Source organism: Dermochelys coriacea, chromosome 14, assembly GCF_009764565.3.
Source record: "Dermochelys coriacea isolate rDerCor1 chromosome 14, rDerCor1.pri.v4, whole genome shotgun sequence".
Taxonomy (NCBI): Eukaryota; Metazoa; Chordata; order Testudines; family Dermochelyidae; genus Dermochelys; species Dermochelys coriacea.
The window spans coordinates 3,991,996-4,016,510 of record NC_050081.1 but is presented as its reverse complement, the minus strand read 5'-3'; the positions used below and the strand labels follow the sequence as shown (position 1 = coordinate 4,016,510).

At 62.7% G+C, this 24,515-nt stretch overlaps 1 protein-coding gene across 6 annotated transcripts in view; it reads right to left on the bottom strand.

Annotated features, from left to right (window-relative positions):
* Positions 1-1,491: 1,491 nt before the first annotated feature.
* The window catches only part of SDK2 (sidekick cell adhesion molecule 2), a 168,418-nt gene continuing 145,394 nt past the window's right edge, over positions 1,492-24,515 (bottom strand). For 2 of the 6 annotated variants that reach the window (XM_038372211.2, XM_043497291.1), the window contains 18 exons: positions 23,537-23,635; positions 22,575-22,769; positions 22,209-22,410; positions 21,758-21,861; positions 21,211-21,281; positions 20,480-20,615; positions 19,246-19,302; positions 18,772-18,873; positions 18,183-18,298; positions 16,025-16,211; positions 14,116-14,253; positions 12,556-12,717; positions 12,154-12,279; positions 10,971-11,135; positions 10,035-10,175; positions 7,700-7,838; positions 6,930-7,077; positions 1,492-3,529 (listed from right to left, as the gene is read on the bottom strand). In XM_038372211.2, the coding sequence (XP_038228139.1) occupies positions 3,176-3,529; positions 6,930-7,077; positions 7,700-7,838; positions 10,035-10,175; positions 10,971-11,135; positions 12,154-12,279; positions 12,556-12,717; positions 14,116-14,253; positions 16,025-16,211; positions 18,183-18,298; positions 18,772-18,873; positions 19,246-19,302; positions 20,480-20,615; positions 21,211-21,281; positions 21,758-21,861; positions 22,209-22,410; positions 22,575-22,769; positions 23,537-23,635 (2,642 nt within the window). In that variant the 3' untranslated portion in view covers positions 1,492-3,175. The remainder of the gene's footprint in view (positions 3,530-6,929; positions 7,078-7,699; positions 7,839-10,034; positions 10,176-10,970; positions 11,136-12,153; positions 12,280-12,555; positions 12,718-14,115; positions 14,254-16,024; positions 16,212-18,182; positions 18,299-18,771; positions 18,874-19,245; positions 19,303-20,479; positions 20,616-21,210; positions 21,282-21,757; positions 21,862-22,208; positions 22,411-22,574; positions 22,770-23,536; positions 23,636-24,515) is intronic. The other 4 variants (XM_038372213.2, XM_038372212.2, XM_043497289.1 and 1 more) reach the window with 4 other exon arrangements.

Sequence of the window (24,515 nt, the reverse complement as noted above, 5' to 3'; positions counted from 1 at the left end):
CCCCTTCACACGCCACCTGCTAGTGTGCATTACATTGGACCATGGGTGGGTCCTGGCGAGAGCCCTCGCGTGATGAGTCCTCATTTACAGTTACTTTTTGTGAGCTAGCCATTAACCAGCTTCTGACCCACTGCTGGGAAAAGGACGCCCACCGTGGGCCACGCACCCTCCCTCTCTCTCTGTGGTTTTCCTTCTGTCAGTCCCGTCCGCGGCTGACGGCTCTGGTCATGCAGATTTTAGGACTGGTGTCACAGCTGCACAGGAAAGGTTCTCCCACTCTGACCTCACCACACAAATGCGGGGAGCATGAGTTCAGCCCCGGGCGAGCCTGAGCCGCTACCCAGGCAAAGTCCCGCACTGACTTCCGCAGGCTTCGGGTCCTTCTGCTCTTTGTCTGGATGCAGAGCAACCTCCCCCATTCACCCCACAAGGAACCAGCCCCGCTATTAATGGGTTTGGAATCTGCAAATTAAACTCCCAGCTGGCCCCCTGAGGATTCTTGATTACCTATTTCCTGGCTCTGGGCTAATCCCAAATCACACCTTGGCCTGCAAGCCAGGGTCAGTGTCCTTAGTGTATTAGAAGGTGCCGATTAAATCCTGGGCTCAAGGGAAGCAGCCAGCACTTGCCCTGTCCGTGGTGGTGATCAGAGGGGATGAGGATTTAGCTACCTTACAATGAGGGGGGCTATGGGTTTGACTATCCAGTGATGCTTCTTTCCTGCATAGCTGTGATCCCGGGGAGGTAGAGATGTCGTGACAGGGTATCTTTACACCACAGCTACATAGGGTAGATGCTTCCTACAGTGACAGAAGGGGTTTTCCCTGGCTGTAGTTAATGAAACTCTCTCCAAGGCGTTCTCTATCGACCTTGCCGCACCCACACGGGGTTAGGGTGCCCTACCTATCCCACGCAGGGGGAGACATTTTCCACATTTTCCGCATTTTCCTGCGCGGTGTAACCAGCGCGAATTCATCTTTAGGTGTAGGCCAGGCCTCACTGTGGGACCTTAGACACCTCTCTCAACTTTTGTAGGCCGCACGTCTCCCCCCTGCCAGGCAGGGATAAGACCTCGGTCTGCATTGTAGGAGGGCTGAGCTTTGTTAAGCTCCACCCGTGGGAGCTCTAGTGTAGCCAAGGCTTTGGGGGACACAGGTATTTTAGCCCCGGTGCTGTCTAGCCCTACCCTGACTGCTCAGACAGCACTGAAGAGCTGATTTCTGTCCAGCACTTTCCCAGGATTACCCGTTTCTCAGCCACCTTCACAGAAACCATCGCTCCTTCTCCGCACATCTGAACGCGGGAGAGAGAGACCCCGTGGGCCACAACTACTTAGCCACATCACCCTCCCTTGCAGGAATACGCCTGCAAAAGGGACCAGCGGCTGGTCCCAGCTCCATCCCTTTCTCAAGTTCTGCAGGGTACAGGGTTATTCCAGAGTGCGTCTCTCTATTTTTGGGGGAGAGAAATAAACCAAATAACTATTCCAGTGCTTTTGATTCTTTATTAAAGGGACCCCACGCACAAGGTTCAATCCTCCGCCAACCAGACTGGGCAGAGATGTGCAAATACGGGCGAGAGCAGGTGGGGCGTCACGGATGGAGCTACATCAGCATGGTGACAGCTCCGGACCCCCTCTGCAGAAGGACGGGGACACAGCGGGGGACAGCTGGATCCTCCAGCTTGCACTGTACACCCGCACGGAAGGAATACGGCTGAGGAGTTTGGGATCCAGCTGATGAGTAGGCACTATTTTTTTTTGCTATTTGTGTTTTGCGATGCTGGAAACAACCACCACCACCGATCCCCCTCATCTTGATTCTGGCCCCCTCCCCTCGCATCCCCCACCAAACCTGGGCACTAAACCAGAACGCAAAATCAAGGCTGCAGCTGCCAATCCATCATGCCAGCAGAGCCCTGCCCCCCGCCCCCTCTGTTCTGCTGGAGTTAAAGGGGCGGCCCCGGTCCCAAGCCAGGGGGAGAGGACCACAATGTGGGTGGAGTGTACATCTCACCCCGCAACCATCCCGAGGCTCAGGGAATTTTCCTTCCCCCCCTCCAGGATGGGGCCAAGGAAGGAAGAAATGAATTGCTGCCCCAAAGCGAATGTCAGTGCCGATAAGCGATGCCCCCGTGCTGAGCTGCCCCGTGGCGCAGTTTGGCCGCAGAGGACCCCTCCCCTGTGGGCAGCGCTTCTCACCAGGGATAGGGGGGCTGGGAGGGGGATGTCTCCTCCAGAAGGATTCAAGTAAATTGATCACAACTCCAGCGTCCCTGTCCCTCCAAAATCCACTCTCCACTCCCCCATCCCGCCCCAATGCCACAAACCAAACGGCGGCGTACGGGCTTTGTGTTTTGGTCTGTCACTTTTCCACACTCTGACACGGTGCAGCACGGGGAGACAGGAAAGGAGACTGGCAGAGGAGGGACCAGCGAGCTGAGCGGGCAGCCTGGCAAAGCGGGTCCCATGTCCAGCATGTGGGCCATCATTGGGCACATCCGCAGCCCACCGGGAAGCAAGGGCCCGAGGGCATGATTGCCACCTAACGCTGAGCAGAAGAGCCGCACCGTTCCCAACCCATGTCAGGCTCTGCGGTGCTGGGCCGAGGACACCCTTGGTCGCTGGCGTGGGTTCGCTGCTTGAAGTCTTGTGCGACCACACTGGCCAACGGCATTTCCACGCCCCGCTCCTGCGGACGCTGCGGGTTGCCACTAGCTGGCTGGCCACTCAGGGGTCACACAAAGAAAGCTTTGGCCAAAAAGGGGTGGGTTTGTCCTGCCAACAAAGGTCCTTGAGGAAACCCGCCTGCAAGGAGCCAGCGCCGTGCGGAGACCCCAGCGTCGGCCGGGAGCCCACCAGCTGCTGTCCTTTCCCCTGTGACTTTCCTCTCCGTGCCTCAGCCTCAAAGAGAAGAGAAGGCCCCTCCAGACGGACTCGCGGTCCTGCAAACTTTTGCAAAGGTCCTTTCAAGGGTTCCTCTTCTACAGGGCTCCATGCGCCTCTGGAAGCAGCAAATGATTAGAATTCGAACTGGGTCCGCGTGTCTCTCCCTGGACGGCGCTGGGCTCACCCTGCCGGGGTGTCTCCTTCGCCTCGGAAAAAATAACTCTGGACGTAAACGTGGGTTTGGGATTTTTCGTCCTTTTTCGCTTTTCTTTATTTCTTTTGAAACCATCAAACAAAAGAAGAAAATCCCGCTATGGGGGCTCGAGAGCCCGGAGCCAGGTTGCTGGGGGGGCGGTACAGGGTGCTCTGTTGGCTGGGGGGGTTGACGGGTGTCTGGGGGGTTGGAGTCCTACTGACTTTGGGCCGGAAGAGGCTGCCTTGCTGGGTACTGGTGCTGTTGGACAAGGGGCAGTGGTCGGGGTCGCCGGAATCGCTCTCCGTGTAGCTGTAGGCCGGGGCCCGGGAGATGCCCTTCTGCTGGCGCCGCCAGGAGTTGTAGTAGGTCGGGTCGCTGATGTAGTGGTTGACGAAGGAGTGGGCCTTCTGGTGGTTCTGATCCACTTCGTACTCGCTGTCGCTCCCCTGAAGAGACAGAGCGCTGGGTTACGACAGGTCTGGCTGTGCCTGGCCGCAGTACTCAGCCAGCCCGACAGCACATGCCCGCAAGGACACGGTGCTAGGAGAAGCAGCTGAGGGGGCACCCGCTGGCCAGTGCCACCAGCAGCCCACTGGGCACTGGACTTGTGAGAGGCATCTTGGAAACCGTGACCCTACACGACATCAGAGCAAGAGGCCTGCACCTGTCTCCTTCACCACCGCACCCATCCTGCAGGCAGGGCAGGGGGTTGGCAAGTGGCCAGCAGCCCCTCCCTGTGTATCCACTGAGCTCAGGGAACTGGAATCTCCTGTACACTGGTGTGAGCCTAGAGTGATTCCATGGAACCACACTGGAGTAAGGGAGGGTCAGAATTGGGCCCTGGGGGAAGCTGGTGATAGAGCACGACCAGACCCAGCACTTGTCCCAGCCTTCCCCGTCCCTTCCCCGATGACCAGACCCGGACCCCGTCAAAGCTCGGCGTCCCTTCCCTGATGACCAGACCCGGACCCCGTCAAAGCTCGGCATCCCTTCCCCGATGACCAGACCCGGACTCTGGCCTGACCTGGCATCCCTTCCCCGATGACCAGACCTGGACCCCATCCTGGCCTGGCATCCCTTCCCCGATGACCAGACCCAGACCCCGTCCTGGCCTGGCGTCCCTTCCCCGATGACCAGACCAGGACCCCGCCCTGGCAGCGCTGACCCTACGTGCCGTCTCTGGGAACAGCCAGAGTTATTTTTGTCAGAGGGCACAGCGGGGAGGACGGGGGAAGAAGAGAGAGCTCAGGCAGAGGCTGGGTTGGCTCACGTCCCTCCTTTCAACTCGCCCTCTGCTTTCCATAATTGAATTCAGCTTCCCCCTTCTCCAAGGCACAATGGCCCCATTCATCAGGAAGCTCAGGCCGGCCAGGAAAGCAATCAAGTGACAGCTTTCAGCTAGCTCAGCTCTGAACAGCTCCTCAAAGACACTCAACCGTGATAATGCAAAGGGGGGTTAACTTGGATTTGCCTCCACTTTGCAGGCAAAGGAAAGGCCAGGCGAGGCCCAGGACTATGGGGCAGCTGGGGGGTTGCTGAAGATCTGCAAAGTCCTGGAGAGCAGAAAGCCCTGCCTGTTCCCCTCCGTGGCTCTGAGACACAAGCCTGAACCAGGCTCAGGTGATGGGAGTGGGCACTGAATTCCCAGCTGTGCCACAAATGCCCTGAGTAAGCGTCACTGCACCTGTTGGGGCCCCAGCTCTCCAGCAGGAATAATAACCCAGCCTTTGTCTTCTCTGCTCTGAGTGTGAGGCCCTCTCCATGAGGGCTACCCAGTGCATGGAACAAGGGGGTCCTGATCTCTGGGGGCACCTGCAGAAGCTCCTGTCGTGGGGCTACACAGGCAGGCTTAGTACTCATGCAGCACCCACGTTTCCACCCCCTCGGGCTCCCTCTGGCCCTTCCCAGCACTCTGCCACAGCTTGGCCGTGCAGCTACAGTCCTCCAAGGTGTAGGGAGGAAAGAGCCGGTCGGTCGGGTTCTCAGAGCCAGCTGGGCCAGATGCTCACTCCCAGCACTCCGGTAGCGTAAAGGAGCCATGGGTGCAAGTGAAATGGCAAAGGGATCTTGGTGTAAAAGAAACGCAGGTGTTATGAGCCAGAGTCAGATCTCAGCTACACCCGGAACGTCTCCTCCCAACTCAGAGGGGATTTGCCCAGCTGCAACTGACAGAAGGATCTGGCCTGTCACCTTTGCCCACTGCTCCGTGCGTGTACCATAATCCTGCTCTGAGGCTCAGGTTATTCCCTCGGTGCGCTCAGCAGTGGCCACTCCCAAGCGAGGGTCCTGCAGGGCAGGAAGAACCAGTGCACCAGGAAGTCGAGTGGCTCAGCTGAGACAGTTGCTGAAGTGGGATTAGCAGTCAAGGGTCCCCCGGCCCGCTGCTCAGCCCCACATGGCCGGCGCGAGGTGCTGCATGACCACTCGACCGTCTCCGAGGTGCTGTCACAGCCCAGGGGCTAATGAGAGCGCAGAGCAACAGGGTCTGTTTTGGCCTCGCCATCACTCACAGTCTTCCAGATGGAGCGGAGATTCCAGGCAGCCATTTGAATCTCAGCCCCCAGGGCCACTGCAGGAGAGGGGCTCGTTTAGGCAGGCCTCGTTAAGGGCCAGTCCCAGCACAGCTGCAGCATCTGCACCTGGAAATGCACGGTCGGCCGGGAGAAACTGGGTTCCATAATGGAGGGTCCTGGGGGAATACGTGGTTTCCTGGGATCTCTCTCTAGCCCCATCCTGTTCTCAGGCATGTCGCTGCCGAGGGTCTCCCTGAACCTTGGCCTGGACCCTGAGGCCACTGCTTACTGCTCTACATGGCCCAAAGAGGGGTTGTGTCAGACAGGGACACAGGCTTCCCTGGGGTCCTGGAGCAGCTGTTCCCTTTGCGGGGAGCTGGGCAAAACACCCGACAGCTCACGGCGTGGTCAAGGCAGTGCAGGGTAGCAAGCTGGGGTTTGATACCGGCGTGGAGGGAGCCTGTGGTGCGGGCCTGTTTCCACTGTCCCTAGGTATATTCAGCATCTGGCAGTTACCGCAGCTCAGATTCCAGCCTCCTGGATCTGCGCTCAACTCCCCACTGTGCAAACGCCCGGCTCCCCGCTCCGACACCAGGAAAGCCAGGGTCCCATTGTGCCCTGGCCATGCTGGTCTCTGCGGGGAAGCCTGCTAGGGTTCTGGCTGAGCAGTAAAGCAGGGGCATGCTGGTGCATCGGGGACAGGCCAAAGCCTCCGACCCCCGCCCATGTGCTGTGCCAGCTGGGGCAGAACAAACAGTCCCGGGGCACTAGCCAGGGGACAGGAGTTTTGTGTCTGTCAGGCCCAGCTGAGATGCTAAACCACAACCCTGGGTGCTCTGGGGGTGACCCATGCCCATGGTGCTGCCCAGTGTGCATGGCAGGCAGCCTGCCTGCAAACAGGGAAAGAGCCTTTGGTGTTGCAAGCCCCACGGCGGAAACCCTGGGCAGCAATGGGGATTCTACCAGGAATTAGTCGGGGGGTGGGGAACTGTATCATTCCTCCCTTTCCCAGCATGCACTGGAACACACTCCTGTTCCTGATCCCCTTTACTGGGTGCAGGGAGGTGATGAGGACAAGGGGATGCAGCTGACAGAGGGGACAGGAATTGTGGGGGATGATGGGGGCAGCCAGCCTGGGGATCCCAGGCATGGGGTGCAATTTTCCTACCCAGGGGGCAATAGCTGAATGGGGTGGGGAGGCCTAGCTGACCCCTGCCTCCAACCCCTTGAGCCGCAGATGCCTCTCACCCTCTAGCCAGGCCCTGCCGTGAGCACGTGTTGTCCCCCAGCCCTGCCAAGCTGAGAGCCCTGGCCTTGGCGGGCCGCCCCTCACCTGCGAGTCGGAGATCTCGGAGGGCTTCTCCGTCAGGCTGCTGCTCTCGGCCGGGATGAGGTCGTTGTACTTGGTGACGTCCTCGTCGGAGTAATGCAAGCTCCCGGGGCTGGGCCGTGGCGGGGACCTCGGCAGGGACACGGAAGATCTATGTTTCGTTTGGAAAGGGAGAACTCTGGCGCTGGAGATGATTTCCCGGGCCCCGCTTGGGCAGACCAGCCACAGCCACCCCTGCAGGCCCCACCTGAGCCCATTGACACCCGCCCCCATGATCTCTGGGTGCTAGCAGGGCTGCTCAGAGCATCAGCCGTGAGGCTGGCACCCCAACCGTCCCCACTGCAGTCTGCTAGCCATTAACCAGTGGGGTCCCGGCGGCTCCGGCTTCCTCTGCTTTCCTCTCCTGCCAAGCAATCCTGTGGGATGCCTATGGGCTTTGCTTCGGCACAGCTGGTGTCCCAGTTCCCAGGTGCTTCAGAGCAATGCCAGCCCCGGCCCGCCTACAATAGCCATGGGTGAGGGGCGAGCAGCGGCAGCCCCACTGGAGCCGATGGCTTTAGGTGGAGGGCCCGATCCGGAGGCACGTCCAACCCCTTTGTTGCTCCGGGCTTCACATCCTCGCCCAGAACCATCTGCGGGTGCAGATGGTGTTGGGGAGTGTCCGGCAGGTACTCACACACCAGTAAGCTGGCCAGTGGGGCACAGTGGGGGCGGGGGCCTGGCCCCAGATCTCTGGCTGGGCACACAAAGCCCTGGGCCCTGGCAGCTGGTACCTGGTGTAGATGCCGTTCTTCCTGCAGAAGGAGTTCTTGACGGAGAGGCGCCGGTTGTTGAGCTCCAAGGCAGGGAAGCTGCCCTCGTCCAGACTAACCATCTCGCCGTGGCTCAGTGCGTTTGCCTTGGAGTTGTTCCCTGTCGGGGCGGGAGGGGAGCCATCAGCTGGGGCAGCGCCGAGCCCCATGGGAAACCCGCACATCACACACCCGGCTACGGGACCAACTCAGACTCCTGGGCCAACCCTCCCAGACCTGCCGTGGGGAGCGGCCTGCTCCCTGGGACAGGCCTGGAGACGAGCAATGGGATTTGGAAGGGAAGCCCCCCCAGAATTTGAAGGAGAAAGGGGGAGCAGGCAGGTGGTTCCCCAGGCCAATGACCCCCCACCTCTCTCCGTAGATGCGTGGGCATAGGAAAACCTCCCAGCTCAGCCAGCGGGCACCACGCCCAGCATGCTCAGTGGCTATAAAGGGGTAGGGCAGCCTTCACCCATCCCATCTCATCACTCAGTCTGGTCTACGCCAGTGCCAGCCACAGCTTCGAACTGGGCTGGGAGGGCTCAGGGACGAGCTCACCCCCCGCTCTCCAGCCAGCCCTCGGATCCCAGGGCTGCGGCGCCTCTGCGGGGCTGGCTCAAGGCCAGGGTGCTGCTCTTCACAGGTCCCCAGCGTGGCCAGGGGGCACGGGTTATGCAGAGCTCCCCGTGCCAGCCCACCCCCTGGGCAGCTGGAGGTGTGAGGAGCGGGCCGCATGGCTGGTGCTCTGCTGGAAGTTGATCTCAGCTCTGTGTCTGGCCAGCCCTGCTCGCCACGCTGCGGAGCGTGGTAAAATCCTGCCCGGCATGCAATCTGCTCAGTGCCCAGGCCCTCTGGCACGCTACGCCCAGCGGTGGGGGAGCAGGCCCTGGGCAAATCAGGGCTGAGCATCAGGAGATATGCGTCCCAGCTCTGCCAGCAGCTTACTGGGCAAATCACCACCTGCTTGTGACTCAGTTTCCCTATCTCTAAAACAGAGATACTGATGCTTCCTGATCTCCTGCATGGGTTAACTCTTTAATGTCTATAAAGTGCTTTGAGATCCCTGAAGAGCAAGTGCTGGGGTTGGGCACAGGGTTCCTCTGCAAACAGCTGCACAAGCTGCCTGGCCCTGGTCCCTTAGGGCCCCACTGCTCCCTGCCGTCCAGCCAGGGTGGGCGTTTCCTGGTGCAGAGCTGCCATCGGACACTGGCACCGGCAGGGCGAATGGTGTGGTGGCATTTCACACCCTCGATGCCCAGGTGGGAGCAATGACCCAGCAGCAGGGGGGCAGAGAATTTGGCCCCTGGGCTTCTAACTCCTGGCCCCACGAACCCAGGCACCAGCACTAGAGGCTCTGGGGGCAACTCGCCTCAGGAGTCCAGGCTCCCAGTGCCAGGTGTCTCTCCTTTGCTCTGCTACACAAGTGTATTGACTTAGCAGGGCGGGCGGCATTAGCCCCACAATCTGAGCCCTTCATTTGGCTAAGAAAACAGAGCCGCATTTACAAACCCCCGTGACCTTTCCTGCCGCTGGCAGCTCACAATGAGAGAAGCCGTTTGTTTGATCGTTAGCTCCCAGGAACATGAACACGGCCAGTGAGGCACTTTTCTAACCCGCATCTGTGGCAGAGCAGGGGTGGGATGGGCCGGTTGTGCTGGGGGGACGGTTCTGGTGTCGCTCCTCTCCTGTCAGCAGAGCAGCTGCAAGTGGCAGAAGGCGACAAGGTCTCACCCGCAGGCCAGGGCAGTGAAGGGAAAGGCTCCCAGTGATCAGGCTGCTGGGTGGAGCTTTTGGGGCAACTTCCCAGTGCTGGGGGGCCAGGGCAGGCACCATGCCCTGCCCGGGAATGCCAGTGCACACCCCGACACTGGCTCCCCTGGGTTTGGAGTCACCAACTGAGCCACGTCCCGCTCTAACACCAGAGTTAGGGGGTGCAGGGAGGTATGTGAACCATAATAACTAGGGCAAAAGCTGATGGAGACCCCTGGCCCTCCACTGGTATATCCAGGCACACCTCCAGCAGAGCGGCGCTGGTCTACCCCAGCCACGCGGCCAGGCCCTCTGGCTCCACAGCCACATGGGGTGCAAGCTGCAGGCAGGGAAGGCGAAACACAATCTCCCGTATCCAGGCACGGCTCTCGGGTTCTCAGCACTGCACCTCTGTCTTTGAGACCGGGGCAGCTGGGAGCCAGCCCCCCCTGGTTCCCAGCACCTTGCCCCCAGCTGGGTGAGTCTGGGGGCTGCTCCTCCCACACCACAGCCTCTGTGGCACCACGTTCCCCCTAGGCCGGGCTGGGCAGCCCCGCTGGGCGCTCACCTGCGTCTGACTTCTTGGCATACTTTTTGCTCTGCCCGCGGATGATGAGGACGAAGACCAGCAGGAGGATGAAGATGAGCCCGACCAAGGCGATGACCACCAGGAACCACCACTCCTCGTAGAAGGGGTTGGCTTTCTGGGCTGGAAGGCAGCCGTAGAGAGCAGGGTGAGTCTCCCACCCGCCCTGCCGGCTCACATACTGGGGCCTGTCCTGGGTGCTAGCGGGGCTTGGAGCTTGTTTGTGTGTTGGGATGGGACCTGACTCATCCCAGAGACTCTTCCTCTGCTCCCGGGGAACCCCAATAGACTTGCAAACAACGAACCTGTTGAACTGGGGGGCTGGGATAGCAGGGGGCTGGGAGGGGGAGTGAGGGGCCCTGGCAGAGCTGGGGGGGGAGCCCAGGGCTGGGCTGGCAGGGGCGATGGGTGGGGAGTGAGGGGCATGGGCAGTGTCTGTGGGGAAGGAAGGGGAATCACAGTATGGGGACTGCCAGGTGTCCTGGCCGTATCTGTCCATTTTCAGGCACCCGAGTGGAACTGCCAAGAGTTTTCTTGTTTCCAAGGAAGCCGGTGCCCATGCGCATGGAGAGATCACCCCCTTCCCAGGAGGGGCTGCTCCAGTGCCCTTTAACTCAGCCCCCACCTCCTCCGCTGAGCTCCCCTCCAGTCCCGGCCCCTGTCCCCAGTGCGCTGACTGCATCTGCTGCCCCCCAGCTCCTCTGTTGCTGGTTTCCCCAAGTGCCTGATCCCCTCCCCTCCTGGCCCCCCAGCCTGGGGGCAGGGGAAACGGGCTTCAGGGAGGGGGGTACATTAGATGGGACAGGGTGAACGAGGTGGTCCCTGCCTCCCTGTGGCACGAACCCTCCTTCCTGGCACAGTAGCCCCACAGACAGGCCAGGAGAGCAGCCTGGGGCACGTCCCTCCCAGCCCCAGCACCTGAGACGGAGGGGGAGGGTGCACTGGGTGTCCCGTAGCCGTAGTCGTTGACGGCGATGACCCGGAAGTCATAGCTGACCCCCTGCTTCAGGATGTCCATGCTGAAGGTGTAGGAGGTCACCTCCCTGGGGATGTCCTTGATAAGGATGTCCCACAGCCCCTCGTCTGGAAGGGAGAAGAGGCGCTCAGCTTGGTGAGGGGAGGGAGTGGCCCTATAAAGCCAGGGGTGGGTGCATGGGTGGGGGGCAGAGGGCAGCAAGTTCCTTGCCCCAAGTGATGGGTGCAAAGGTCCTGGCTGAACGGCACACATGGCATGAGGGTCTGGAGTCAGCACCTTTGGGTGGCATGGGTCCTCTGAGCTAACAGGGAATCGCCATCTGCTGCAGCAGCACCAGGGCTTGTACCTCCCTGGGTCTTCAGCCACCAGAGGGTCGCCTGATTGTAACCGGCTGTTCCATTGCAGTGCACGCTGGGCTTCCCCCGTGCTCTGTGCATCTGGCCCTCCTTCCCCGCGCGCTCTGGGAGGCTGGCCCTCCTTCCCCCGGTGCTCCGTGCAGCCGGCTCTCCTTCCCCCCATGCTCTGGGAGGCTGGCCCTCCTTCCCCCCGTGCCCTGTGCATCTGGCCCTGCTTACCCCGTGCTCTGTGTGGCCGGCTCTCCTTCCCCCACGCTCTGTGCGGCGAGGGGTCCCACAGCGCGCTGCCCCACTCCCCCACCGGCCGCTCTGCGTGCGTGTCTGGTGTGTGTGTGGTGCCGGTGGGGTTACAAAAGCAGGGTTGCCCTGGCCGCGGTTCTGCCAGGCGAAGGGGCTGGGGAACCCGGGTACAACCCAGTAGAACCTGCCTGGCGTAACCCCGTTTGGTCCCACACTGTAGAAAGGCCCCATGTAGGTTAGCATGGGTTACCTCAGCCTCCCTGCCCGGCGTCTGCCCACACCACCCACCGCAGCAACCTCTCAAGCCCTGGGGAGGCACCGTCTGGAGTGGAAGGTGCTCGGGGGTGCCCATAGGGCCTGGTCCTGCGGTGGGCCCCAGGGGCCCAGGTGCCTTGCTAGGCCACCAGCGCGTGTCCTGCCCTGCAGGGATGGCAGCCGTGGGGCAGAGCTGGGCCTTGCGTTCCTGCCAGGCCAGTGGCGGGCGGAGTGAGAGGTGGGGGACTGCAGGGGGAGGGGGCACGTATGGTACCTGAGGGCCGGGCCTCGATGACGGATCGGGTGATGGGCCCCTTGCCGGGATCCCCGTTCGCCCAGTGGATAGTGATGGCTGAGCCATACCGGGAGATGAAGGGCTCGCCTGGCGGCCCGGGGGCACCTGACAAACCACAACAAAACACAGTGTCACAGGGAGAAAAACCACAACCTTCCCCTAACATCGCTGGGGGGGAGCCCAGCCCCCTGCCCTCCTCTCTTCTCAGCCCCCTCTGGCTCCAACCCCCACGTCCAACCCCGACTGCCCATGGGGCCCTTCGGGTGAATCCTTCCTGCTGCTGAGATCTGTGCTCGCTGGAATCCTGGGGGACCCTCCCCCCATCACAAAGCCACCCCCTGCGTCCGAGAGGCAGCGTGAGCCTGTGCGGCAGTGCCGTACCTTCCCCCGGCCCCGTGGTGATATTGGCCTCGATCTCGGGCCCGTAGGCGAAGGTTTTGGCCTGGATCCGGAACCTGTACGTTACGCCCTCTGCCAGGTCCTTCACCTTCATCCACAGGGGGCTGTTCCCCTTCACGTCCACCGTCACGATCTTACTCACGCCTGGGGGGCAGAGGGCACAGATGTGGCCTGCAGAAATCCCGGCACCCACCCCTACCTCACAGTGCCAGGATCTGGCGTTGGGGAAGAGAGCTGCAAGTCTGAGTGTGGCCAAACCAACCCCGTCCGGTGTGAAATCCAGGCCTGAACCCATCTCGATCTGGCCTGTGTGGGGCAGGTACTCCCTGCAGCACAATTCTGGAGTAGCCGGGCTGGTGTGTCTGCTCTGGGGACTGGATCCCAGGTCTCCTGCACTGTAGCACAGGCTGTCTCTGTTAACACCCACCTACACGGCCCAGCGAGTCCCATGTCCTGCCCCCAGTACCCTGTTGGGGCTGCTTTGCAGGAAGCACATAATGCCCCCTGCTAGCTGGCACAGCACGAGCAAGGAGAGCCTTCCTGACCCCGCGGGATCAGCACATGCGCTGAAGCATGCCCTTTGCTTGGCAGAACCCCAGGCCCCTCTGTGCTGTGGGCAGCAAGCCGGGTTTGCAGGATCAAACGACAATCTGCATGGCGCAAAAAGGAGTTCATGGTTCAAAAGAGAAGCCCCCCGCCACTCCCTGGGGTCACTGCGGTCCTCCTCCAGAGCCCTTGCTTCACAGCCCTTCCTCTGAACCCGACTCTCAGAAGCCCAGGTGGCAGCAGGGAACACTGAGCAGCCATTGTCCCCCCGGCCACCCCACCCGCGCGCTTCGCTGCGTTCTCAGGCTCTCTCCTGCCCACTCTGGACGGCTCATCAGCCGCTCGGGGAGAAAGGGGGAGCCAACGCTCCCCCTCTTTTGTCTGTTGCTCTGGACGTAACAGCTCAGGCAGGGGAGCTGGGGTGGTGGCAAGCGGTGGGCCGGGCTACCGGGGGCACTGAAGAGAGAGGGGGAGGGAGGCGCTAGACTCCAGCACCAGCTGTGGTGCTGCCCCCTTTGAAGACGTGATGAAGGATCATTAGAGTCGGCTGCACCGGGATGTTTTGGCCCCGTGAGAATTCTCCAAGCCCTTTGCACAGTGACCTATGGGACAAACCCAGAGTTGCCCCGGCCTCACTGCCCTGCAGCCACCTCTGGGGAGGAACACGGGAAAGGTTTTAAAGTGAACAGCAACAGAAGAGAACGGCACAAGCGGGAGTTGGGCCGGGACGCTGGGCTGGTCCCCAAAGCCTAGTGATGAGTGGCAGGTGGCCACAGAGAGATTCTACCCCATGCTGCTCAGCACATCCGCCTGGCCTGGGGTAAATTTAATCCTTCCCCAGAAACAGATTTTCCTGCCACCCAAGCTCCTTTACCAGCTTTGCTTCCCAGCCCCCCAGGGAGCAGTGGCCCCGACCCCCCATCACACCCCGCCCCCCCGCAACCAATGGCCCTGCCGTACCTCCACCCCCCTGCCCATTGAGCCCAGGACCCTTACCGTCCACAGGCGTGCAGGGCTCATAGACCAGCCTGTACCCTTCCAGGATGCCGTTGGGCAGCAGAGGTGGCTCCCAGGAGACGTTCACCGAGGTGGTGGTCAGCTCGCTGAACCTGATGGTGCTGGGGGCGCTGGGGGCTGCATGGAGAAAGCAGAGGGGCTTTGCAGACTTCCCCCGGGCGAGGGCGGAGATCGTGGATCCCACTGGCCCCCCTCGCTCCTCTGCCAGCTCGTCCTGGGGTTTGCTGGGCGGGGCGGTTGGTGAGCGAGGCCGTGGGAAAGGGATGGATTCAGTCACACTATGTCAGCATTAATGGGTGTGTGTCTGTGACCTGCCCGAATTCCCCCCTCCCGGCAAGTCCTCCTGAGCAGGTGTGGGAAGCAGACAGGCAGTCCCTCGGAGCTGGGGGTGGGGGGGGTGGGCCTGGAGACTGTGTGAGTTTGTGTCTTGTGTTTGAAAGACTTTGTCCAAGTTTGGGTTACCTGGAAAGACACACTGGACTGGGGCTGGGGCCTAGAGGGCCAGCATGCGCCTGAGGACTCACTAAACGGGACCCTGGGAGGGGGTCACTTGAGGGACTTTTGGACCAAATGAGTTCTTAGAGGGCCCTTAAGAGGGGGGACACTGAGGCAGGGCGCGATGGAGCGACCTTGGGCCATGAGGGGGCATTCAGGAGGTGGCTGCCCGTGGTACAGCGAGTTAGCTGAGAACTCCAAAATCATCCCGCCAGTGCCAACTCCCCTGTAACACCCTCCTTGCGGGGCTGGACTCTTCAGGACCCCCCTCTTCCCACTGCAACTCCAGAAAAGAGCGAGAGAGCCAAGTGCTCCAGACCCGATCGGAAACAACTGCTGGGCCCCTCTCTGCTTCTCGTCTGCAGAGCTACGCAGCCCCCGCGTGTCTGGGCTGTGTCTCCTCCTGACACCAGCGCGCCTCTGGTTTCCCTGAGGACCAGCTCCCTGCCAAGACACCTCGCATGTCTGGGTTATTTTGGGGAAATGCTGACGCATTACCTCTCGGGCGGGCGGGAGGAAGAAGGGGTTAATGCCCCTGTTGCCCTTTTGCCCGGGGGTCAAGGAGAACAAGGCGTTGTTGCACCGTCCTCAAAGCCCGCCCAGTAGAGCGTCTCCGGGACTTGGTCCCTGAGGCCCCCCCCAAAAGGCTGAGAGGGGGGGCCTGCCCCAGCGGGGAGCCCCGCAGCTACCTGGGCAGATCTAGTACAAAGAACTGGGGCAATTGTTTTCAGCCTCCTCCTTGGTGCTGTGCCAAGAACAAGCCCAAGGCTGTGACGAGAGGATGGCTCCGAAACCGCGCCTACGGGTGACGGGCTGGAACCCCAGGGCCAGCTCCTGCACGGGCATCAGCTGGGGCAGCACTGTTGGTGGCAGTGGGGTACCAGGGCCAGGCACGGCTGTGGATCTGGCCCGGTTCCCATACGCTGGCTCTGTACCTGGAGTACTTGGATGCAGGGGCTGGTTTACTTCTTTAATGGGAAGGGAGGGTGTTGGGAGCTTCAGCAGCCAGGCGTCCCCACAGCATTGCTAACTGCAGAGCCCCGCCCCCGCCTGGCTTCACTCCCAGGCCAAGGCCAAAAGTAGGACGAGTCTGTCAGGTCTCAACCTAGAAGAGCCTCATCTGCAAATAGCTCTGAACCACCCCCCAGGAGCACAACTCGGCTCAGCGGCCAGCCTCTGCTCAGGACAGGACCAGAACACAGAGGGATGTGGTGGCAGCACACAGGGCTTGGCAGAGCTGGGCGGGGGGAGTCCAGGGCTGGGATAAGGCAGGGCAGGAGGGGCTGCAGGTTGGGATGGAGCATGTGGGCTGCCGTGCGATCCCTCCTGATTCACAGCCCCATCAGGGAAAGGAGGATGGACCCAGTGTCCCCAGGCACGGCAAGGAGCCCACCTGCCTGCTGCGTCCTGCCCCCGACGAGGGCGCTGCGGGGCCCATCCCCAGCAGCGTTGAAGGCCGAGACGGTGATCAGGTATGAGGTGTATCCCGTGAGGTTCTTCAGCTTGGCCCCATTCTCGGGCAGGAAGAGTGTCTTCACCCGCTCCGTGCCATTCTGGCGCTGGGCCTCCCAGAAATAGATCTGCAGGGGGTGGGGGTGACGGGGAAGAAGGGGGCTGGGGTAAGGCCAGGCCCAATGCTGGCAGGGGCCTGACATAGCTGCTAGCCCCGCTGATCTCCAGGTACCCCCTTCACAGTCTGCTCCCGGCACTGACCACCCAGGGCTGGGGCTCCCCCCACACAGACTCAGCTTCCCCCAGATCCAGCCCGCCTGGCTTCTCCTTCTGCAGAGCAGCACCGGGAAACGGACCCCACTGCTGGCCCCTTGGCGGAGCGACTGGGCGGTGGCTGCTCTGTGGTGGAGGAGACGTAGGGCCATTTATATTTAAGGTCCCCTGATCCCCAAGAAAGACCCCGCCCCATCTTTCAGTGGGACACAGTCAGACACGCTCCAGAAGGAGGAAAGCTCCTGGGCCTTGCCTACCCTACAGTGGTGTAGCCAGGCCAGTGCCCTCTCCTAGGGCTGGTCCTAACAGGAAACGCACCCGCTTGGCACAGGGAAGGGGGCAGAGGAGTTCAACTAATTTCTCGAAACCTCTGTGAGGGGATATCGACTGCGGGTCAAAAGCAGCTTTTCTGGGTTTAGCTTAAATGCCTCCTGATCAGTTTCAGCCAAGCACCACCGGGCTGCTCTCAAAGTGAAGCGAGTGTGTCCACATGGGGCTTGCACCGGTTTCATTAAGTCCCATTTTCAGCCCCTCGAAGTTAAAAGCCTGCAGTGTCTGGGTCTGGCCAATTGCAGGTTCTAGAACCAGCAAAGCTCCAGAGGCGTCTCCACTCCAGAAGCCCCCAGAAGCCCCTCTCGGTTCCAAAGGGCCCAGCCAAACACAGGCCGGGAGCACAGAAGATGCACGCCCGTCTCTGGCTCTGAGTCGGAGAAGGGGCTTTCCTGTGTCCAGAGGAAAGGGGGAGCAGGGTGCGTCGGCTCCAGGCCACGCTAGATGGAAAACGTGACCCACATCCCTTGGCTTAGCTAGGTCACAACCCGGAGAATCAAACGCGGGCTGAGGTCACCCTTGGGCGGTGCCCAAATATCCAGGGAGAGGCTGTACGGTCCCAGCAATCCTGCCCCAGCCCCACTTCCCTGAGAACTGCAAAGCCACTGCCCAGAACTGGCCCTCTGCAGCACACCCCATGGCCTGGGCATGGGTCCATTCTGCCCCCGCCCGCTGCCCCAGTATCCCGCAGCGGAACACCCCCACCAAACTACAGCGAGCGTCCGCTCAGGGGCACAGGCCAACCCCAGCCCTACAGGGGATGCAATGGGGTGGCCGGCCAAGCTGCAGGCTCCCACCACCAGGCTGTGGGGCAAAGAAGTCCAGCCCGTGTGGAAATGCCAGGGCCCTGCCCAAATCCCAGCTGTGCCCTGCTGCAAGGAGTGCCCAGACCCCGGCGGTGGCCCGGAGAACAGGGCTGGTGCGGGATTGGAAGTGAAACCGCGCCACCTGCTGAGCACACTGGGAACTGCGCACAGGTGTGTGTGTGTGTGTGTGTGTGTGTGTACGTACGTACAAGTGCCATGCCCGCTGCCTCAGGCACTGGGGTGGAAGAACCCGCGATGGCTGGGCACTGCAGCTGCAGGGTGGCAACAGACTGAGCAGTGAGGGGTGGTGGCTACAGCCCCCGTTCCCATTCCCTTGCAAACCCGATGCCACGGACCAATGGGCATTAGCCCTCCTGGCTATGATGGCGTTGGATCAAACAGGTTCACGGTGCTTTGTACTCCTGGAGCGCCTTCTACCTGAGCATCTCCCAGCCCCGACCAGTTAAACTCAGTCCCTCCTTCACACACCTGGCTCAGTGCTCTGTTGGCATCAGAGGGAAACCGAGGCACGGAAGGGTTGCTGAGCTGGTGTTGAGAGGGTAGCCAATGGGAGCTCTGGGTGCCCAGCTCCCCTCAGCGATGTGCCCCTTGGGGAGCCGGGGCAGTGGGAGGCGGGCTCCTGAGCGCTGTGCGGATTGTAACAGCCAGTGGGAGATGGGGGGCCAGTACCTTATAGCCCTGGATGTCTCCGTTCTGCGCCTCCAGGGGGGGCGGCTCCCACGTGACGTCCAGCTGGGTGGCTGTGGTGGTCTGAACGGCCACGTTCTGTGGCGGGGCGGTGGGCACTACAGAAGGAGAGTGAGTGGGGTGAGAGCGCCCGAGCCCCCCGGCACTCCTGTCCCCCGGCATGGTGGCTGGGGTGCGGCGGGAGAGGGGGACATCTGATCGCACCCTCTCCCTGCAGACACCGGGGGGTCTCTCCGAGTCCTGCAGCCGCTGTGCTGCCATCCATGGGCCACGGCCACCAGATCCCAGCCCTTCGCCTGCTCACATGGTGTCCTGCTACTGGCTGGCGGCTGGGGAGCAGGGCAGGCCGCGGGCACAGGCTGGCTCCTGGCGGGGAAGCGCAGCCCCGGCTGCCGATAGGGAACAGCAACAGCTACCCGCTCTGGGAGAGACTCCCTTAGCTCAGCTGGGCAGGGCCTGTGAATTCCCTGGCGAGCGCTGGATGCAGCCAAGGGACGGGGCGGCCCTAGTGACCAACGGGGGAGCTCGAAGCCTGCCCAGAAGCAGAGATGCCCACACAGCCCTGACTCACCCGCCTCGCCCACGAAGACCTCCTGGGGGGGGCTGGAGGGCCCCTCGCCCGCGGCATTGTACACACTCATGCGGATCTCGTAACGCCTGTGTTTGCTCAGATCTGCAGGGAGTGAGAGGAGGGGAAGTGGGTGCCAGGAAGAGCCGGACAGGGGCCCATCCACAGGGCCAGGAGCACTGGTGTTTCACCTCCCTCCCATTAACCCCTTCTCTGCCCCCTCGGGGCTAGGCCGGGCGGTGGGGATGTCCTGCCCTGCCGTGATACCCCAGCCGCAGGGGGCAGCTCTGCCGGAACGTCTGCCCCTCCCCCAGGTACGATGGGGAGCAGCGAAGTGACTAATGGTCGCCTGTAGGTGCCCAGCTAATACCCCGGGCACCCTGCGCTTTCTGGAATGCGGAGGGGGCGGGGAAGTCAGGAGGGGAGCGACACGCAGACGGACAGAGACGAGCCCCGAAGCAGAGAGCGGAGACTTACTGTCCAGTTCGTGGTGAGTGAGGCCGGCTCTGGTCAGGTTCCGCACGGCGTACCCTGCTGCGGGCGTTGAGAGGGAGCGCAGGGGAGAGCGGTCAGTGGGGTTAGTCACACACAGACAGAATAAGCAAGACGGATGCCCCGCAGACCTGGGAGTGGCGGGACGGCTGCCAGGGCTAGCGCAGGGGGCAGCGTTGGTTAGCGGGGAGGGAGAAGAAACCCCGTGGAGCTTCACTGCTGCCACCAGGGGTTCAGAGGAGCCAGAGCTGGGGACGCCCCGGGAGTGACAAGACTGGCTGTGCCCTGCCGTGTGTGTACATCCTGGGGACTGCCCTCAGACTGCTTCCTGCCTCCCTGGCCCTGGCATGCCCCGGCTCTGCCCCTCAGCCTCAGCTCCTCTGAAGGGAGTCCTGTCTGGCATTGGCATTAGCCCTGCGGGCAGTGCCAGCCTGCCTGCTGCCCACCTAGCCTCTGCCCTACCATCCCACTCCCCTTCTCCACTACCAGGGCATGGGCTGCAGCCCTCCCCAGTGGTGCGTTCCTCTGCGTAGCAGCCTGGGCATTAACCGGTGCCAGCAGGGAGCGCATAGCACAGTGCCAGTGTCGGCACCATGATCAGAGATGACTGACAGTCCTCAGCAGAGCAACCCTGGGAATTGAGGGTCAGGGCTCCCCTCAGGGTGGCTTCAGCATAGTCTGGGGAGGCCCTCAGCCCCTGGCCAACTCCCCTAGTCCCTGGTTAAGCGTACAAGAGACTTCGCAAACAGGGAAAAGGAAAAAAAAGCACCAGGTCAAATTTCGGGCTCTCCCCAGCTAACCAATGTCCCTCTCAAGCCGTGAGCTCCTGATCTCATAGCCCTCTCCAGATCCCCCCGCCCAGCAGAGAGCAGCCCCCCGCCCCGCCCCCCCCTTGGCATAAACACTCACACCACCAGCCATGTCACCCCCCGGAGGCGCAGGGCTCAGCCCTGCAGGGTGACGCTGCCCCAAACCCCGCGGGAGAAGAGCGGGACACGCTGGCCCAGGACAGCTCCCGGAGCTCAGATCGGTGTGCTGGAGGCTCTGGGGCCGGCCGGCTGGTGTCCACACACAGAGCACTCGGGGAGGCTGCAAGGCAGGGTACGGGGCGGGGCTGAGCATCACGGAGAGCCCCATGGGGTGGGGTGAGAGGAATCCCCCCCACGACGTCCCTTCCCCACCCGTCTGCGTTCCCAGGGGACCGAATAAAGGCACTCACAGGTGAGCTCCGTCCACTTGGCACCGGGGCTGCTGACGCTGCGTGTGGTGAAGCCGCGCAGCCCATCATAGACCAGTTCCCGGTAGCGGATCCGGAAACCCAGCAGGATCCCGTTGATCTTGTCCTCGGTGGGGGGCTGCACGGGGGGGACAGGAGCCAAGAGGCGGGAGCAGTCAGCGGGAGGGAGCCCATGGAGACTGTGCATGGCATTGCCCGCCCCCGGAACCTGTGCTGCCCTCACGCCTCTGTGGGATTTCCCCCTTTGCTCGCTGCCTCCCACTGCGCCCTGCTGCAAGGAGGCTCCCTACGGCCAGGGAGGGCTCAGGGGTCCTTGCAGAGCCCAGCCCTGGGGTAAGGAGGGATCTAACATGAGAGGCGCAAGGTGCCTTAGCCGCGCTCCCAGCCCCTGCAGGTCCCCGGAGCCCTGAGCCCCCTGGGGAGCAGCAGTACCCACTGGGGCCAGCCTGTGTCCGGCCCCTCTCTGTGGCAGGCACTCGGCGCCCCGGATGCCGGGGTCCGACTAGACCAGCAGCGGCATGCGGGAGCTTTGGAGTGGATGCAGCACCGGGTGGCACAGCCACACTAGAGAGAGCCGTGCGGACAGGAACGGTGGGCGAGGGGATCCGCAGTGCCGAGGGGACATGGCTCCCAGGCCCTCTCGGGGCTCGGGAAAGTGAGTCAAGCCGCTGTCTTACAGAGACGGGCGGGGGCAGCGCAGAGCCGCACGGTACCTGCCAGCGGATCAGGACGGAAGTGGTGGTGTGAGGCGTGACCGAGAGGATGGTGGGGGCTTCCTCTGGGGCTGGAGGGAGAAGAAACATAGGTGAGATGCTGAGAGGCACAAGGGTCCCTCCCCCTGGCCGGGAGAACAGGTGCTGGCTGGCTCCAGACTCCGGCTCCCTCCCTCCCTGCGCAGCTCAGGCGGTCGGAGCCTTCCACAGGGTCGCTGGTTTGACTCCCCGCCACAATGGGAGAGGTGAGCCAATGGGCCCACGTGACCAACCCCCACCTTGCACCAAGGAGTGCCAGCTGGCGGCTGGCTGACCACTGGACGGGCCCCAGGGAACAAGGCCACCTCGTTCCACAGACGAGGCTCCAGCCTGGAGTGTGCTGGGAGCTGTGACCCAGCGTGTGCTGCACCCTGCCACTGAAGAGACGAGGCCGGCACCGGGCGCCCTGCAGCTCTGTGCGCCGCGTCTCCCATGCCTGCCCGGGGCCGGGGCCAAGCCCAGCTGGCAACAGGGCACCAGCCCAGACCCGCGGGGAAGGGGCACTGACCGGCCTGCAAGGTGGTGAGTGACTCTGATTCCTGGCTGTATTCGCTGTCCCCGATGTCGTTGGTCGCCTTGACGCGGAACTTGTAGGAGGTGAAGGGCTTCAACCTGGGCCAGGAGCACACGGGAGGGAAAGGGGATGGGTGTGAGGCACAGCTGGGGGGCTGCAGGGCAGGGGTTCAGTGCCTTCCAGTGGAGGCAGGATATGAAATGGAGCAGTCTTACTTTGGCCAGGGCATGGGGGGGATGAGATCAGCCCCACAAAAGCCATTCTCCTCATTTCAGGTGGGGAAACTGAGGCACAGAGCAGTGCCTAAGGTTGGTAGCAGAGCTGGGAATAAAAGCCAGATCTCCTGACTCCCAGTCCAGTGCCCCTAGGCCACGTTGCCTCTCGCCGGACCCACCCTGCCACAGACCCTACCGGGCCTTGCCCACTTCGAAGGCCCCCGCCTCACCTGTCCACAACGAAGGAGGTGGCGTTGTGGCTGACGGAGGCGGAGTGCAGTGTCCACTCGCCAGCCGGCAGCTCGCGGGTCTGCACGGTGTAGTACCGGACCGGGGAGAGGCCATCGCTGCCCGGCTCCCAGCACAAGAGCACACTGGAGGCCTTCACATCCTCCTGCTGCACCACAGGCTTGCTGGGGGGCTGCGGGCGGTCTGAGGAAGGGGAGAGGGGTGTGAGGGCTCGGCCGGAAGGCCCAGCAAGGCTGCGCCTGGCCCTGTTCCCCCCTCAGGCAGGCCCTGGGTTCCACGCCCGTGCTGGCTTGGAGCAGTGCCCCCCCCCGCTCAGGGAGAGCGTCCCCCCGCCCTGGCATGGTTACCTCTCTTCTCGGTGGTCACCACCAGTGCCTCGGCGGCCTCGCCCCAGCCTTTGCGGGTCTGCGCCGTGATCCGGAAGAGGTAGGTCGACTCTGGCTGCAGGCCGGCGGCCGTGTACTGGCGGGCGCTGGGGTTGAGCACCTCCACGGTGGCAGCGTTGGCGCTGGTGGTGTTCAGGCGGTGGGTGATCTGGTACGCTGCGGAGAAGGGGGACGGAGGCGGGTCAGCAAGCGTTGGGGCAAGGCTGCCCCCCACCCCGGCCTGCAAGGGGGCAGAAAGGCTGCTCCAGGAGAGGCAGGGGGAGGCACAAACGAGCCAGTCGTGAGCGCCTGGGCCCAGCTCCCCCCGCAGGGTCCGGCCCTAGGGCCTGCCAGGCGTGGGAGGCGCTGGGCTGGCTCCCCTGTCTCAGCCTGGGCGAGATGTTCACAAATGTCCATGTCTGTCCTGCAGCAGGAAGATGGGTGCCCTTGCCCAGCCCATCTCGGTGCCAGGCAGGGCTGGGCTCGGGCTGCCACCCAGCGAGAAGAGGCGGGGATTCTGTTTCCCTCGGGTGGCTGATGGGGCTCGCCAGCTCTGTGATTTATCAGGGGAGCAGCTTGGGCGCATCCAGGGACCCAGGGACCGAGGCGGCTGGCTCCTGCCTGGTGCAGAGGAGCCCTGAGTGGCGGAGTAGCTGCTACAGCAGCCGCCATTCCCCCAGCAGGAACATGCTATGCACGTGAACATGCACTGGTGGGCGACTTCCTGCAGAGGCCCCCAGCATGTCTCTCCCACCTGCAGGGCTCAGCTCAGCGGCATCCCCCGGCCCCAGCCCTGCCGCTCACACACAGCTGCACGCCCGCGGAACAACCGCCAGCACAGCGAGTGGTCACACCCTCCCGCTGCCCAGCATCCTGAGCACGGCCCCCTCCCAGCATTCCCGGGACCGCTACCCACATGCCAGGGCGCTCGGAGAAGCGCTTACCTAGAATGATGCCGTTAGGCGCGGCTGGGGGCTGCCAGATCAGCCGGACTGAAGTGGTCCTCACTTCTGGGAAGAGGATGCCCACCGGGGGCCCGGGCACTGGGGCAGGACGAGAGCAGAGGGCGCGCTAGGTGATGGGCAAACAGGCTCAGAGCCCTCGGCCGGAGCAAATGGGGAATGGAGCCCGTCCCAGCCCAGCGGCTGGGGGAGCCCGCTGGCCAAGCCCTGAAGCTCGTGGCCGCTGGGCCTCCATCACAGAACTCTGCCAGGGGCACCTGGGTGCAAATGCCCCACAGGGCACCTGGGGTGACTGGGGAACGGGGCTTCCCCTCCTTTGGGAGCCGTCCCGCTGAAAACTGCCAACAACCTGTGTGAGACTGATGGAGCAGGGTGTGCAGAAAGACTCCCACATGCACACGCATGTACTTAGGGACAGAGACACACCCCCTTAGAGACAAACACCGACCCGCCCTCCACACCTTTAGGGACACTCTCCCCACACACCAACACACACTCTTAGGGACACGCACTGCACCCCACCCCACCCCCACAGCCTCTTTAGGGGCACACACCAACACTCACCCTGCTAGGAAATCCCCCCCATCCGTACACACCCCCTTAGGGGCATGCACACTCCCTCCTCAGCAAACCCTGGGGGCACACACAAGCACAAACACACACATGCATGCATGGGGGCACACCCGAGCGTTTGTGCACTCCCCCGGGGGCCCAGATGCACTCTCAGGAATGCAGACAGGGCGAAGTGCTCTCTCCTGCCCTGTTACGTCCCCATGTTGTATTTCTGGGGCTGGCACCCCCACCCCTGCCCGTGCAGGGGCCAGAGCCCTCCCAGAACGGGCAGACAGAGGGGGAGACTGTCCGCACTGAGTGTGACAGAGGGCTGATCAGAGGCTGTTTTCTCCTCATCCCAGCGTGACGGGGGCCCTCGTTTGCGCCTGGCCTCACCCCGCGTGCCACC